The sequence below is a fragment of the Aspergillus bombycis genome (assembly GCF_001792695.1).
Source record: "Aspergillus bombycis strain NRRL26010 chromosome Unknown contig00036, whole genome shotgun sequence".
Classification (NCBI taxonomy): Eukaryota; Fungi; Ascomycota; class Eurotiomycetes; order Eurotiales; family Aspergillaceae; genus Aspergillus; species Aspergillus bombycis.
This window is the reverse complement of record NW_019170038.1, coordinates 121,829-137,493: the sequence shown is the minus strand read 5'-3', so window position 1 is coordinate 137,493 and position 15,665 is coordinate 121,829. Positions and strand designations below refer to the sequence as shown.

General features: G+C 50.8%; 4 protein-coding genes across 4 annotated transcripts; 2 read left to right on the top strand and 2 right to left on the bottom strand.

Annotated features, from left to right (window-relative positions):
• Window positions 1–310: 310 nt before the first annotated feature.
• Window positions 311–6,562, top strand: ABOM_005210 (anaphase promoting complex subunit 1; the record flags this gene model as incomplete). Its single annotated transcript, XM_022532339.1, has 1 exon — window positions 311–6,562. One exon carries the CDS (start codon window positions 311–313, stop codon window positions 6,560–6,562), a length of 6,252 nt encoding a protein of 2,083 aa, XP_022389701.1.
• A 384-nt stretch (window positions 6,563–6,946) lies between these two features.
• On the bottom strand, window positions 6,947–8,284 carry ABOM_005209 (RPAP1 family protein; the record flags this gene model as incomplete). The annotated part of the gene is made up of 1 exon (XM_022532338.1): window positions 6,947–8,284. One exon carries the CDS (start codon window positions 8,282–8,284, stop codon window positions 6,947–6,949), a length of 1,338 nt encoding a protein of 445 aa, XP_022389649.1.
• A 1,216-nt stretch (window positions 8,285–9,500) lies between these two features.
• ABOM_005208 (uncharacterized protein) lies at window positions 9,501–11,910 on the top strand (the record flags this gene model as incomplete). Its single annotated transcript, XM_022532337.1, has 3 exons — window positions 9,501–10,201; window positions 10,270–11,472; window positions 11,529–11,910. 3 exons carry the CDS (start codon window positions 9,501–9,503, stop codon window positions 11,908–11,910), a joined length of 2,286 nt encoding a protein of 761 aa, XP_022389648.1.
• Window positions 11,911–13,076: 1,166 nt separating this feature from the next.
• Window positions 13,077–14,822, bottom strand: ste7 (MAP kinase kinase Ste7; the record flags this gene model as incomplete). The annotated part of the gene is made up of 4 exons (XM_022532336.1): window positions 13,077–13,661; window positions 13,722–14,259; window positions 14,327–14,484; window positions 14,535–14,822. 4 exons carry the CDS (start codon window positions 14,820–14,822, stop codon window positions 13,077–13,079), a joined length of 1,569 nt encoding a protein of 522 aa, XP_022389655.1.
• Window positions 14,823–15,665: the final 843 nt, after the last annotated feature.

Genomic DNA, 15,665 nt, shown 5'->3' with positions numbered 1-15,665 from the left:
ATAGTAGGCGATATTATACTCAAGACTAGCCAAGTTCAAAGGGTGACGGACTGAAGGTGGAGGAAAGATGAAGTTGTTGTTGTGCGTTGCAGAGTGAAAAAAGCAGCTGATTAAAGAAATGGTCTGAAAGCTCCGCCGCGTCCAGCGCGTCACCCACCAGGCATTTTCCACGCTGTTGAGTGTTGACACAGCGCCCGGTTTGACACCAGCTCACTCATATTTGACAGTGCTGATGGGCAATGAACATGTTCTCGCTCCTGGCTGTCATTGCCAGTGATTCTACCACGACATCTATTTATTTGCGCCGATAATGGCTACTGTCCGATCCCTTGGCCTCCACCAACCTTCGGCCATACCTTTTCTCGCTGCAGAGGGCTTACTACCTCACGATCCGTCCAACGATCTCTATGAGTGGACATCCAGTGTCGATATAGGCCCAGATGGCCCTGTTGAGGATGAGATCGTCTGGACGAAAGGTTGTGTGGTCTGGTCTAGAGCTGGGGTTGTCCAGAGGGTGTACCGGCTGGATCTCGAAAAGGAGGAGATTAGGCATGCACTTCTGACAAATTTCTCAGTCGGCCAGATTAAAAGAACCAATGGTAATGCTTCGCAGGTGACTAAGGAAGGTCTTTTCCGAACGAGCAATGATCCTGGTCGGAGTCGCGGTTTACATGGCCAACAGAATGGAGAAGAATCGAGACTGGAAGCCTCCGGCGTGACCTTAAATATACGTGGTAGAGGTGCCCAAGGAGCCAGTGACTCTGGCTCGACAAGAGCATTGGTTGTGGTCCTCAAGTCTCAAGCTCATATCTTCTTCCTAGCTGGAAACAGCCACGTCGTTCCGCTACCCTTCGAGGTGGATTCAATATTCGCGACCCCGAAGGGTCTTTTGTTTCAGAGGAAAATGTATGAGGAGGACAAAAAGGACACGAGTCTCTGCCCAATGGCGCCTCCAAATTCGTTCATGTCAACTTTGCCTACGACAGTGGACTTCCGTGTATCACAGTCTCTAGAAATCCCTTCTAGCAAGGGAAAGAGGCCATCATTGACGGTATCCCCTGCTCCGGGCACTAGTTTGAGGTCACCGCATAAGCAGCCCGACTTGCCTAGAGTGTTCTCGCTCATGGATCCGTATTCTGAGATGGGCCTTGTTGTGGCGAATCAGACTTCTCGCTTTTTACAAAGTAGTGTTACCAGCAGACCTTCTGGGCTGGATGTTCTGGGCGCAGCGGATGAGATCATATATGTCTCCCCAAAGGATGAGCTCCTAGAGTCTAATAGGAATCTGATTAGCGGTCCACTAACCTTCGTGGTAACCGTCAATGCTAATACCGGGCTGTACACTATCTGGACAGCACGTTACAGGGAAGATGAGGCCAACCCCTCGTCTAAAAAAAAAGGACGGCGTGAGACAGGTGGTACCTGGTCAAAGCGACGTAGCTCACATTTTGGAATGGCAACGGGAACAACAACTCCGGGAGCTCGCCCATCCGCTGCTAGAGAGAGTTTTGGTACTAGAGGCGATACCTGGAATACACCGGGCCTATCTCATTCGCAGTACTCTACTGATGTAAAACCAGATGAAGATGACCTTGCTTCTAAATTAGGCCAAGATTTCGGTGATATTGGAGTTCCCCTCAAGACTTCTCGACGGGTTAGCTCTCTACTCGCTAGAACCGATCTTGCAACTGGCCAGGATAGGATTACCTTTTCAGACCTTGCTACAGGAAGTCAATCGAGTTCCATGCCGCATGGAAACCTCCGGCAATCAATAGGTGCTGCAAGCAGCCGCGGAAGCTTCGGCTTCAATCCTAGGGCTTCTCTACCTCCAGGAAATGGTTCGGTTTATAGTACTACTACCAGCTTTGCGGATGCTCCAGTTGACAGGCTTCTGGAGGAGCTTAACAGTGAAAGTTTGTTCGAAGGGCTTGATAATATGGATCTTAAAGAATCATCATCCGGCCTTCCGGAGGAAGTTCTACTATCAAAAGTTGAGAGCTTTTCCTCTAGATTTTCCGAAAACTTCCAAACCCCAGTCAAGTCAAAATCATCCCGAAAGTCGAAGATTATTACAGTGTGCCCCTCAGAAGGTGCGAGCTCGCAGAACGGGAACTCAGCGGTTTTAGCTCTTTGTGTTGTTGAACAAGACGCAAAGTCCATGACTGTCGTAAATCTACGAGCGGACAGAGTCTCTATTCCGAAGAAGGATTCAGTGTTTTCTAAGAGAATGAAGAAAAGGAAAACTCCTGATGAGCGTTCGCTACTCGTCCAGGCAACTAGCGTACAGCACTTCTCGGGCATATGCGATGCTTGTAAGATCACTGATGGAGAGATTTCACGGATCATGACCTTGAGCACGGCAGATGACGGACAGCATGAGCTGCTGCTACAGACTCCTTGGAGCAGGCCAATCACTGTTGATGTGCCGAGAAAACTAATGTTATATGAGCCATACGGGATCTCGGCTACTACATCTGTAAACCGCCCAAGAGAAAGCGGTATGAACAGGCTTATGACTGATTCTTTCACGATTACCGGTCTGGACCACGCTACCATTCGAGGGAGAGTTGATCTGATAGACTCTGAAAAGCGGAAGCATAGGCTACAGATCCAGATGGAGCCCAGCAATGAGCTTGTAAAGAGTGTCTTCAGAATTTGTCGATTTGTTTTGCCTGACTCAGAGAAAGCCGGGGACGGAATATTAACGGCCTGGTGGGAAATAATGAAATGGCTTCGCGAAAGGGAAACCACCGAAAGCGACCTCGAGTGGACCGCGATGGTAGTAGTCTTGTTCGCCATGGCAATTCCTTTCATCGACAGTGACCACTCGCGGACCCCTGCACAGCGCACACGTAGAAAGAAAGCCCTGTTACGCTCAAGCAGCGGAAGCCACGTGGACTTGGAGAGCTGGGAAACGATGTTAGACCAAGAGGCAGGGTCAGCCGGCGTTGTGCCATCATGGATAAACAACAGTGCTTGGGGGTGGATCGTCGATCAAGATGCTGAAGAAGAACGCAATGCTCCCTCCAGGAGGAAGTCTGTGAAGACTGAGCGGACAGATTCCAGCCGGCTAACATACCGCAAGAATTCCTACTTGCTACGATGTGCGGCTTTGACTCGCGAATTCTTGCAGACCCCCAAGGGTATCGCTGCTGTAGGCTCAGATGGCCATCTTCCAACGGCGCTATCTTATAGTCAAAACCTACGACAGACCGCCTTGTGCACGATATTGGTCGGGCTACATCTTCTTCGTGAAGAGCAGAAGTTGTCAATCTGCGAAAGCGAGGAGTCCCGCAAATCCTTGGGCCTCCTCGCTCCGATCTTAGCCCAAATTGGAGGGTGGTTAGGATGGGAGTCCTGGAATTGGTCTGAAAATGGTTATTATGGTTTGGAGATTGCCAGTATCAATCGCTGGCAGTTTGAAGATACACGAATTTCGATGCTAGATATACCCCATGAGCAATTTTCGCCCCCCTCAGTCTTCAGTTTCGTAGAGACTGGGTGGCGTCAGTCTTCTTCTCCGTTTTTCACTCTACTACATCTGGTAACTGGATCAGATTATAACCCGAGGAAGGGGAGAATGTGGCAAGAATGCTTTTTGCTCACGCCAAGGACATTGGCATTGGACGGTTTTCTCTCCGAAGTACATAGCATCTCAACGCCACTCGATCGGATAAGGCTTCTTCACCGCTGGGGGTTCACTAGAAGTATCATTGAGACATTTCCGGAGGGCGTCAGTACACCTTTGTACGAAGCCATTATGCGATCTCAAATGCATGCCTCAACGTCTTGGAGCTCGACGCTTCTAGAGTTGGTAGATCGTGAAGATCTCAGCATATCGATGCGTACTCATAACCCATGCACTCCATCTGCATGGCAGCCTGCCGTGTCACATGAAGCGATGCGCGACGTGCACCATATCGGTGTCTCCGCCTTGGACATCGACGCGATCAACTCTTTCGAAGCATCTGCCGAGGCAGATAGGTTCTCTGTGACTAGATTGATCTTCCGCGAGGACAAACGGTTCATTGAGGCTGCTAGACTGCTGAATCAATCCAAAGCTCCTGTAGCAGAGTGTGTCCCAGAGCCTGATTGGAACGACTCGGATTTACTGGAGGCGCAGAAAGAAGTGGTTCAACTTGTTACACTTCGAACGTTGTCCATCCCTACAGGGCGCGCTATGCTGGCATTCAGTGGGCGACTGCCTTTGCTTACTGAGAAGCTCCCAATTCCTTCTTTCTCGCTTCAGTGTGTCATGAAACCATCGAACGTAACGATAAGTGCGGACCGAAGCTCTTTCAGTGAGGAGAAGGTTTGCTGGGCCTTCTTTCATAATGGTGTTTCTACGGGTCTCGCAATATCCAAGAACTCCAAGGGCATTGATACCTCGTGGATTCTTTTCAACAAACCGCAAGAGCTTACAAATCGGCACGCTGGCTTCTTGTTGGCCCTGGGTCTCAATGGGCACCTAAAGTCCTTAGCAAAGTGGGTAGCTTTTAAGTACTTGACACCCAAGCATACAATGACATCTATTGGTCTGTTGCTGGGTCTATCAGCATCGTACCTGGGTACAATGGATACGTTAATCACCCGTCTCTTGTCTGTTCATGTGACGAGAATGCTTCCTCTTGGTGCCGCCGAGCTGAACCTGTCACCGCTAACCCAAACCGCGGGTATCATGGGGATTGGCTTACTGTATTGTGGCTCCCAGCACCGAAGAATGAGCGAAGTGATGTTATCAGAGATTGAGAATGTGGATCAGGAGGAAAGCTCCCCAGGTCGCGAGGATTTGCGTGACGAGGGGTACCGCTTAGCTGCCGGGTTCGCGCTCGGGTTCATAAACCTAGCAAAGGGAAAGGATTTACGAGGAATGCGAGACATGCATATTGTAGAAAGACTGTTAGCTGTGGCGGTTGGGACGAAGAACGTTGACTTAGCGCATGTTCTTGACCGGGCCACTGCCGGTGCAACGATTGCCCTGGCGATTATATTCATGAAGACGAATGACGAAACTCTGGCCCAGAAGATCAATATCCCTGACACAACAGTACGCTACGACTATGTCCGACCAGATCTGTTCCTTCTCCGTACACTTGCTCGGCATGTCATTATGTGGGATAATATCCAACCTAGTGACGAATGGTTTGTCCAAAGCCTTCCAGGGATCTACCGCCGCAGATACCGTTTGACGGGCGTTCGTCGACTGAAAAGCGAAGATATGCCGTTTTTCAATATCATTGCTGGTCTTTGCTTTACGCTTGGACTCCGCTATGCTGGTTCTGCCCAGACGACGGTGCGTGATATTCTGCTCTCATATCTTGACCAGTTTATCCGCATCTGCAGGCTCCCTGCCGTTAACTACGATGGGAAACTCTCAAGGAACTCCGTCCGCCACTGCCAGGATGTTGTGGCCCTTTCGGCGGCAACGGTAATGGCAGGGACTGGGGACCTGGCGTTGTTTCGGCGCTTACGCTCCCTGCATGGGCGGGTGGATATTGATACGCCCTATGGTAGTCATATGGCAGCACATATGGCGATCGGGCTGCTTTTCTTGGGAGGAGGCAGTTATACGCTCGGCACATCCGACCTGGCTATAGCGTCGCTCATCTGTTCCCTATACCCAGTCTTTCCGACAACAGTGCTTGATAACAAATGTCATTTGCAAGCATTCAGACATTTGTGGGTTCTCGCGGCCGAACCGCGCTGCTTTGTGCCGCGTGACATAGATTCTGGCCGACCCATATCCATGCCAATCACAGTGACAAACACTGGCGGCAGTACCCGGAAGATTACCGCGCCCTGCCTCCTCCCCGAACTGGGGTCTATCGCTAAGGTGGAAGTGCGCAGCACCGATTACTGGCCTCTGGTCCTAGACTTTACACTTAATTCTGCGCTCCGAGAGAAATTCCGACACGGTGACCAGTCGGTGTATCTACGACGGAAAGCGACATACAACCCAACCGGTTCGTCTGCGTTTGTTTCGACATTATCAGGGCTCAGCGAAGCACAGGATATCCTTCCCTCGTCTACATCCGCGTCAAACCGTGGCAAGGGACTACCGCCGGCAGCGTGGCCGAACATCGCTACGCTACTCTCCGATGCCACTACCCCCACTCCTCCGTCGTCGCCGGTGCAGGGCATGTGGGAGTGGGTATTTAACCTCAAGTCACTGCATGGATTGGATGTCCGCGAAAAGGCACTTGTGCTGCCATCATCATTCCCAGCACACACACGCACCCCAAGCACCAATGTTGTTTCCTATGCGCCATGGCTGCGGCAGTCGGCAGTTGACAGCAAGCTTGTGGTTGAGGACATTGTACAAAATCTTGCACAAAGCCATCTTGACGAGATTCGCGATCGCTTATGGCAACTGCGACTTCTGTTCAATTGGGTCGACTCTTCATCCGACGAACGGATGCAGGAAATCGAAGAAGAGGCCCGGACATCAGATGATGCAGTTACAAGGATATCTGGCCAATCGCAAGGGCTTTGGCTACGACAGGATTTTGTGGAAGAGGCGCGCTGGAAGGTCTGGGGCGTTCAGACTGGTGGCTATGTTTAAAGCAGTTATGCTCTGTAATGTCTGGTTATGTTCTTATGCATGATATGATTCGGGAGCTAGAGTACTTTAAGGAGTCGGCTTTCTCCCTGTCTTCTCTATTCACCCCATTTACGTTGTTGCCTCTCGTCAGAATCGATAGTTCTTTATACCATCTCATCGGAAATAATATAGATTACAGTATCCAACGCCATAAGACCACAGAGTGTTATGTCCGGTCAATCCAACAGTTTTTGTTCATTATGTCTTCATTATCTGGGGTCATCGTGTGCCGGTGCAGTTACACCTGTGGCCGTTCCTCCTCCTCTTTCTTTTAAAAGAAAAAAAAAGAAAGAAAAAGAGTTATTTCCTTTCAGCTTCCCTATTTCCTTCGATAAATATATGGGGCTATTGAGACCTAACGGCCCCTTCTTTTAAAACCCCTCGGTCTCCACCACCGCCCATCTGCCAAAGCCATACGCCTTCGACAGCCCACGCAGTAGCACTGGCATGATGACCAACGCCTCCTTGAGACCTCGTCGGGTCCTGCCCCTGCTTCTCTTTTGCGTAACCCTTCCCTGAACGAGTTGTCCCAGTTGACGTACCATCGGCTTCAACTAGCATGGCAGCGACTACACCCTCGCGTTCAATGACAGACCACAGTCCTTCTACCAGAGTGCTCCCACGTTCTCCAAACTGACATTTCCCGAGACGAAAGAGAATACGACCCAGAACCTGCCAGGCGATACACCGTTGAGCGGGAAAGGAGGATCGGCTAAGGATGGCTAGCTCGGGTATGGTGTAACCAGCGGCATGAGGATCTTTACCATGATGGTGAAGACCCAAGTTCGTGGGGAGAGCAAGAGATGTAGTTGGTGAGAGCAGTGTGCCGAGGAAGGAGAAGCGGAGCGCGGCGGGGTGGACGGCTTCTGCATTGCTAGCCGGGTGGTAGGCTGATGTTGCGTCTGGTGCATCCGAGTCTGCGGAAGGGGGCTGAAGCCAGGACAAAGCGGACGGGTCGTGGGTGATGTTGGGGAAATAGTGGGCTTGAAGGTCAGACAAAAACGACGGGGATGATGGATCGAGGTTAGGCATGGGATTAAGTTGCAACGGCGGAGTGGGAAAGTGAACGGAGCTAGGAAGAGGGGATTCAAAGGCAGGTTGGAGGTCGTCAGGCATTTGCGCGGGGGGAAGGTCATCTCGATGAGTTTGTTTGTCTCGAGAAGTCGAAGGTGTGGTTTCGGGAACAGGCTCGGGTGGAGGAGCTGCTGCTTCGGAGTGATCTACCTGAGGTTTGGTGGATGCAGATGGATTCGACCGAGTGTCAGTCTTGGGCTCCTCAGAGTCAATACGGGCTCTGCGAAGGAACCGTTCAAGCAACGAGGGATCTATGGAAGCCACGAGCTCCTCGCGTTCTTGTTGGATCTGGTCGTACGACATGGACGCTAACTGCCGACGGTTTTCATCGTCAATCATCCTTTTCTCGTCATCCTGACTAGCAATTGAAGTGGTTATAATGGAAGAGCCTTCTCGACGTTGTTTGAAAGCGGACTGCTTTACGCGACGACGATGAGCAGGAAACCCAGCTGCAGCAGGCTTGGGTGGAGCTGGAGCGGCAGCGGGCGAGCGTTCGCGAATTTCGCCGATCATACCAGGGAGTGAGATGGAGGAAGCGGGGGGTGCAGATGAGGGCTGATCATCATCGGAATCTAAATCGAGAACAAATCTTTCACCGCGAAATGCCATGGTCACGTTGATGAAGATGTTTTGAGGTAAAGATTGATTGACTGATTATCGGAGATAAAGAAAAAAAGCATCAACCTAAAATTAAATCGGGAACTGCACGAAGGATGAGTCAGCATGCGGCTCAAAAGCTAAATGACGGGAGGCTAGACCTCTCTTAGGATAGCGTATCACCTGATGGCCTTTCCGGATTGGGGAACGCACGTCCGATCATCTGATTTGAATCTGGAGTATAAGTTCATTCAATTCATCAATATCACAACATCCCCTCTGGTCGGGTCGATCCAAGAGGGTTATATCCCTCTATATATCTATGGGAGACGGTAATCCCCGTAATCTTGCCATTGAATCACCTGGAGATATAGAGATATAGAGAGAGAGAAATAAATCTATATGTACAGAAAGAGAGAGAAAGAGAGAAATGCCTATCAAGACCTCTCTACCATGGAGTTTGGGTCGATTCTTGCTCTGGGGAGATATTCTGCCACCCGTATCATCATAAAAATTCAAAAATAAATAATAATAAAACCCCCCCTCCCCGAATCAGAGGAGCATCAGACCCCAAGTGCATAACAGGTCAGAATGGTTTCCGTCTGTCCTCCTTCCTTTCCATCCTTCTCAACTCCTTCATCTTTTTCCCATCCGGTGAAAACCAAATCAGTTCCAGGTAGTTGATCTATACTGCTTCGTTCGGTATATTGAATTTTCTCCTTGATTTTCCTTTTGCTTTTCTTTCCCCCCCTCCCCTCTCCCTTCCCTTACCCTATTGAGAATCTCTTGACTTTATCCGTTCGTCTCTGCCCGAGAACGAGACCAGAATCTCTCTCCCCTTTTCTCGCATTTCTTTTCGTGTTCTTCCTCTCCCACTCTGCTAAAACCTTCATCGTTTTTTTCTTGTGTTTCGCCATCACCATCTCGCCCCCATCCTTTTCCCTCTCATCACCTTCATTTTATTTCGTATATCCCTATCACATTTCCATCCGATTCGCATTCCGTGTCTTATATTTTATTTTACCCATTTTATTTTATTTTCCCCTTACCTTTTTCTTCTTTTTTTTTCCCTTCTACATTGACCAGGGGAAGGGGAAAATAGGAAGAAAGAAAATTAATTTATGGACAACTAGATCTGCAACTTGCTTGAAGACTCTCCGACTACGCTGCTTGCTTCATCCTTGAGACGTCTCCTCTCCATGCTATCCTTCTAAACCTTCTCTACATCATGTCCACCGAGCCGGCCATACGGACGGCTCAGGACGATCTCGAGCCGCGCACCTCTATCGACCAAACTCCCCGTGAGCCTCGCCCGAGACGGTCGCGTCGCAAGAAGGACGAGGGACAGGACGCTGGGCGAAAGGACACCCCCAAACCTACCAAGTCAAAAACTAAAGAAAAGGAGAAAGAAAAAGAACCAGAGACGGGGAGGCAGAACGACAAGGAATTAGACAAAGAAAATCATAAGGATAAGGAGAGCAGGGATAAAGTGCAGGACCCGAAAGAGTCGAAACGCGGCAGTCGTCGCCAAAGGGACAAATCGTCATCCACGTCGGTCAATCCTTCCAATTCCTCTTCTACACACGCTCGAAAGAAGCCCAAGTTAGAAGCAACGCCTCCGGATCAAAGTCCCAGTGTATCGGCGGCTTCTGCAGTTGCAGCAGCTGCCACCCCAACGACAACCACGGTTACGACCGCTGCTCCTGCTCCTACTCCTAGCGCTGCCCCAGCTGCAGCTGCAGCTCCAGCTCCAGCTCCAGTACAAGTTCCAAACACCCCCGCTGCTAGCCCTCCAGCATCGTCGGGCTCTATTCACCTTCTCCAATCTCACCTGCACCAGCAACATCGTTCTCCATTGCACCCGTCCCCCTCACTGCCACCCTCGTCTCATCCCACGCCGCCGCCCGCGGCCCTTGGTCATCAGCCATCGTACCCGACGATGCTCCCGCAGGACCGCCGCGGCCGCAATCCCAGCCACCACCTCCCCCGCCGACTAGGACCAGCGGTCAGAATTTCGACCCCATTCGGTCCGCCTTCGATACAGCTTCCCCGGCCCCAACACCGGGGCCAACATCGACCTTCAGTCCTCCGGCGCGCCCTCTCTCTCCACGCCCACCATTCCGCGCTAGCGCTTCACCTGCTATAGCTAGCATAATTGACCCTCCCACAAGTACCTCGCCATCCGTCTATGCTCCCCGCCCATATGCTTCTCCGAACCATGGCACATCCATATACTCTCCTTCCCCTGCGGCTACACCGGTCATCGCTCCGACGCCACATCCGCCTCCTCAGCCGATCTCGCCGTACGCCCATCGATCGCCGTATCCAACCCCTTCACAATTACAACCGTCGCACGATTCGCAGTCCTCCGGTCATTCTTCGTCTCAAGGTCCGCCGCCGCCGCCGCCGCCGCCACCACCACCACCATGTCTATCAGCAGCACCTGAGCCTCCAGCACCTACACCGTCTAATAGCCATCGCGCGCCTTCTCCCGGGCCTACCCCAATGGATGTAGATACGGATCAGCATCCGGCCCCTAAAGCACCGAAAAGGGACGCCAAAGCCCCCCCCACAGCGCCTCCATCGAATGCTGCGTCACCGAAGCCCTCTCGTGCAACCAAGGAGCCCCCGCCTCCATTGCCTCAAGGCTCAGGACTGATCTCCAATGCCTTGTTTGGCGTGGGCGACGCTGCGTCAACCAGCGATTCTGATTCTCGGCGGACGCCCAGTATTATAATACACATTCCACTGCAAGGGACTGGCAACAGGATTGTCAACTTTGCGCGCTTGGCCGAGGAACAATACGGCTTTGCCGCTTTACATCCGCGCCTTGCAGCTCACAAGGAACGACTCGCCCGTGTCGCCGCAGCGGGTGCAGCACTAGAACGAAATGATAAAACCGGCCGGGGACTCTCAGCTGGGGAGAGTGCTGATGAGGATCTCAGTCTCGAAGTTGAACGTGACAGTGACTTAGATGGAGACAGTGCGTTGGGCGGCGCGACAGCTCGCACGAACGGGCCCGAGGCTCCAGATGGGAAAAAGAAGCGTCGCAAGAAGAAGATGGAAGAGTATGACCGAGACGATCCGTTTGTCGACGATAGCGAGCTAGCCTGGCAGGAACAGGCCGCGGCCAGCAAGGACGGCTTCTTCGTATATAGTGGCCCTCTGGTGCCTGAGGGCGAAAAGGTGCAAGTAGAACGGTGAGTTACGCCCTACGTATATACGTTCGATCTCAATCACTAACGCTTTGGTTTAGGGCGGATGGCACAATAAAACGGGGCAGGGGCCGGGGTCGCGGCGGTCGCAGCCGAGGACCTCAGTCCGCTTCCCATCAAGCGCCACTGGCAGCCGCCGTCCCCATTTCCCAAGAAACAGGCCTCCCTGTACGAGGTCCCGGATCCAGGGGCGGTAGTACTACTCGTCGTCCGCGTACAAAGCCCAAGGCGGAACAGGACAAACCCGGCGGCACATCTTCCACCTCTCAGGGGCGAGGCGGCGGCACAGCTGGCCGGGGAGGCTCGGCAAGCGCTCGAGGAGGGAAGTCAACATCGATGGTGGAATTGGCACCGCGCCCTAACTTGGCACCCACGCCTCCGGGACCAAGCCCGGTGGCAGGTTCTGAACTGGCAATGAAATAAAAGTGAGCTCTAGTCACTCTCCCCCTTTCTCCACGAAGTACGATCCATTGTCTAGGTATCAGGTTATGTGGTTTATTGCTTTCGTTGGCGTCACTGGACCTGGGTACAGAGGGATGATGAAAGGTTAATTGTAGAACGGTTGCTTCTGCTGCGAGGCTATTACTGTGCTTCTATTCGGTATTACATGCCTGTTATGTGTTTCTATCAGTGTGGTTTCTAAGGTTTCTTTGTTTTCTTCCGATCTCCTTCATGGTTGGATGGTGTTTCTCCTCATTTCTGCATCATCTGGGGTGGTGTTTGTTCCTTTTATAATATCTCGTTTACGTGCCTGCCGCTCAATATGAGGCGAAACTATATGTTTCTATTCTGAAAGAAACCCGATGGAAGGGTCGGTTTGATTATGGCTACTATATCAGGTATACGTGTGGCATCAGGTCAAGGATAATGCAAGATCTTATCCAGCCATGAGGCTCAACCCATTCCTTGGATTGTAGCGTTTTATTGTAACAAAGCGCAAGTATCTTGTAAAAACCCCAACCCAAGGCTAAATGGTCCCAGTGTTCATGGTGTATCCTCACCACGAGAGAGGAAAGCTGCACATCCACATGTGACACATGCAAGATCCATGTACTTTGTTCGTTGCATCGACAGAATATTCGGAATTGTCAAATGATGAGAGAAACAACACAGATGCAAGAGTGCCAGCTCAACATCCAGGCAGAAATAAATGGGAAAAAAAGAAAAAAGTACGTCGACATAAACCAAAGAAAAAGGCATTGCTATCAAAACATGCGACCAGCTCAGGAGGAAGATTAATGAACAGAATAGAAAAAGAAAAGGTACAGACTCGGAAAATGCCAATGAACGAATATACGCCTTGCTGATGCAATAATCATAAGCAATATGGTCAAGCAAGCGATCAGTTGGGAGTTCGTCATCTAAATAGGTTGACGTCGAAACGTCAATGGAATTTTGTTGACAACGAGATAGAGAAAGAAAAAGGTTGGGTTAATTTCAATGATAGTTGACAAAGGTCAAGTTTCCGATTGAGGATGGGAGACAATCAGCTGGTCTTGCTTGCAGAGAAGTCTATGATAAGATCTAACTCATTTGAGAAAACCACTGTGCATAGCTTCTGCTGTGTGATAGTGATGCACTTAATTTACTTAGCGTTGCCATGGTGCTCCCGGCACCGGAGCTGGTGGTAAGGGCCCACTGGGAGGAGCTGCGCGAACTGGCATAGCTGATGTCTGAAGTGGCATTCTCGACTTCATGTTGTGGGAGCTCGCTGAACGAGATGCGATGTGCTGACGAGAGGGTGGTTCCAGTGCTGACACCGGGTCTCCTAAGTGCGCACGAGAGGGGCGGCGTCCCGATCGATAATCATCATCCTTGGTTTCCAAAGAAAGATGCTCTAGTGATATCGCGGGCGGGGATCTGGTCGACCGACTGGGGCGAGGAGATGGGTTCGGCGGTACGTGATAATGCCGGCTTTGGGAAGACATTTCATTGACCATATTCAACGGGATCTCTCCAGATGTTGGCGTGTAGTGTGGTGTGCGAGCCGATTTGCTAACTGCTGGCTTTGGAGCGGGGCTACGGCGCGGTGATTCTTCTTTCTCGTCCTTGAGAGACTTGGGCGGTGGGGGAGCTAGATAAGACTTCCGGTTATGTCGCTCCATCATGCTAATTGCCCATTCTTGAAGATCAACTGGTGTGCGTTTAGCAGCCTGAAGGAACGCATCCTTATCCTATTCTCGGGGTCAGTAAATTGACTTCAAAGGAAGCGCAAAGCACAAGGTGGGTATTACATATAATTCTCGGGGTGTTGGCCGCTCTTCGGACTTTTTAAGGAGGCATTTGGCGACAAACTCGTGCAGGATTGGGGGGAAAGCATCACTCTTTGGAAGCTTCGGAGCAGGCTCATGGACAATTTGTTGTAAAAGGTCCAAGATACCCATAGGGCCAGCACTAGCTCGGTCCCCTGCCGAAGAATCTGAGGTATCAAAGGGAAATCGACCCACGGCCAATTCCATGACCGTCAAGCCTACACTCCAGACATCCGAACGGACAGTATACGCGCCGCCTTGAATGCGCTCGGGTGCCATGTAGGTCGACGTGCCGACAAAGGTGTCGGCGATTGAATTGACAGTCTCAGTAGCGACGCCGAAATCGCAAAGTTTAATGTTTCCCCGTGAATTGACAAGGATGTTGGATGGTTTGATATCACGATGCATAATGCGATGCGCTTCATAGAGATACACGAGACCAGCCAGTACTGACTCTGTGATCTTGCCTAGTACATCCACTCGGACAGGACCGAAGTCTTTGGATATACGATCAAGAGAACTAACGAGGAAAGCAGTTAGATACTTGACCTTCGCATAGGTATCTGTGAAAACTCGTTTGCACTCACCCACAGTCCATGTATTCCATACACAGAACAATATCCCTAGCTTCATTTTGGAATGCTCCATAGAAGGTCACGATATTTGGGGAGTTGCAGTCGTGGCCAACTTGAAGCTCTCGCAGTATCTGTTTTCGAACGTTCTCCTTGGCATCGACACGGATAATCTACGATATGATCAGCAGGTCCCCATAACGCTTAACAAAACTATTCGCACCTTTCGGGCCATGACAACTTTAGTAGACGCATGCATGACCTTGGAGACTGTACCGCCATTGCCCGCCCCTAGTTCTTTTAAGGTGATCAAATCCTCACTGCGAAGATCAAGGCGGAACTCCAGCCCGATTTCCAGCGTATCGGTGCGGTTGCTGTCGGTATTTCCAATCGCACCGGGAACTTGGGCATCGCCATCGGACGGGTTGGAGAGGGGTTTGGGTGCTGCATTCAGAGCGAGACCTTTGACGTTTTTGCGTTTCAGCGTTCGAGCTTTAAATTGGTCGGCCATGGTTGGACGACAGAGCTACTCTGCCGCAGTCACTGAGGGGTGAATTGAGAGGAAGGGAATTAATGATTGAAAGCGCGCCTCTTGCCAATTGTCGGGCTTAATCCTCTTATGTAGCTGAAAAGTCAGACTGCTCGTGAGTGGTGAGAGCAAAGTGTTGATTGTTCCGTAGTAATGTGAAACTTGAAAGAACCAAAAAAAAAGGCGGTTTGTATATTGGCACTGGGGTGTGGACAAGCGCCGTGTTTTCAAGGCAGACAAGGTGGGGGACTCGATGGTCGGTCTAGGCTCGATTCGCTATCACAACTCTCTGTGGATAATGTTGTGGGTGAAATAATAGTCTCCAAGTGTTTTCGAAGAATTAAAAAAGGGGGATATTTCAAGAAAGATCCTGCATGAAACGCCCAACGGAGGCGCTGACTATAAGATGGGAATTTCTGTTCGGGTGGAGGAAGAAGATGGTGTTAGAGAGTGAGTCTGGATCCCCACCAGGAACAAGCGCGCGGGTCTCACTCCGGACAAAGAGGAACCACTACTCGGTACTATTTGTATGAAAGGTACTAATATGAGGAGGGACCCCCTACCAAAGTGGGGGGGGGGGGGGAGAGAAAAAAGGAGGAATATGAAAATGAAGTAAAGAAGAAAAGCAGCGACAGGGAATTTGTAGAAATATACATTGTAACCACCGGACCTGTAAGTTGCTTAATTTTATAGATCAATACTGGATAGACAAGTCCCTGATAAATCCTCCGTTCCTATTTGCCTGGCGCTTCGGATCCCATTATTTATTTATAGCTATTAGTATTCTACGCAGCGCTATCGTGGACGCTGATGTCCAGCCCACGT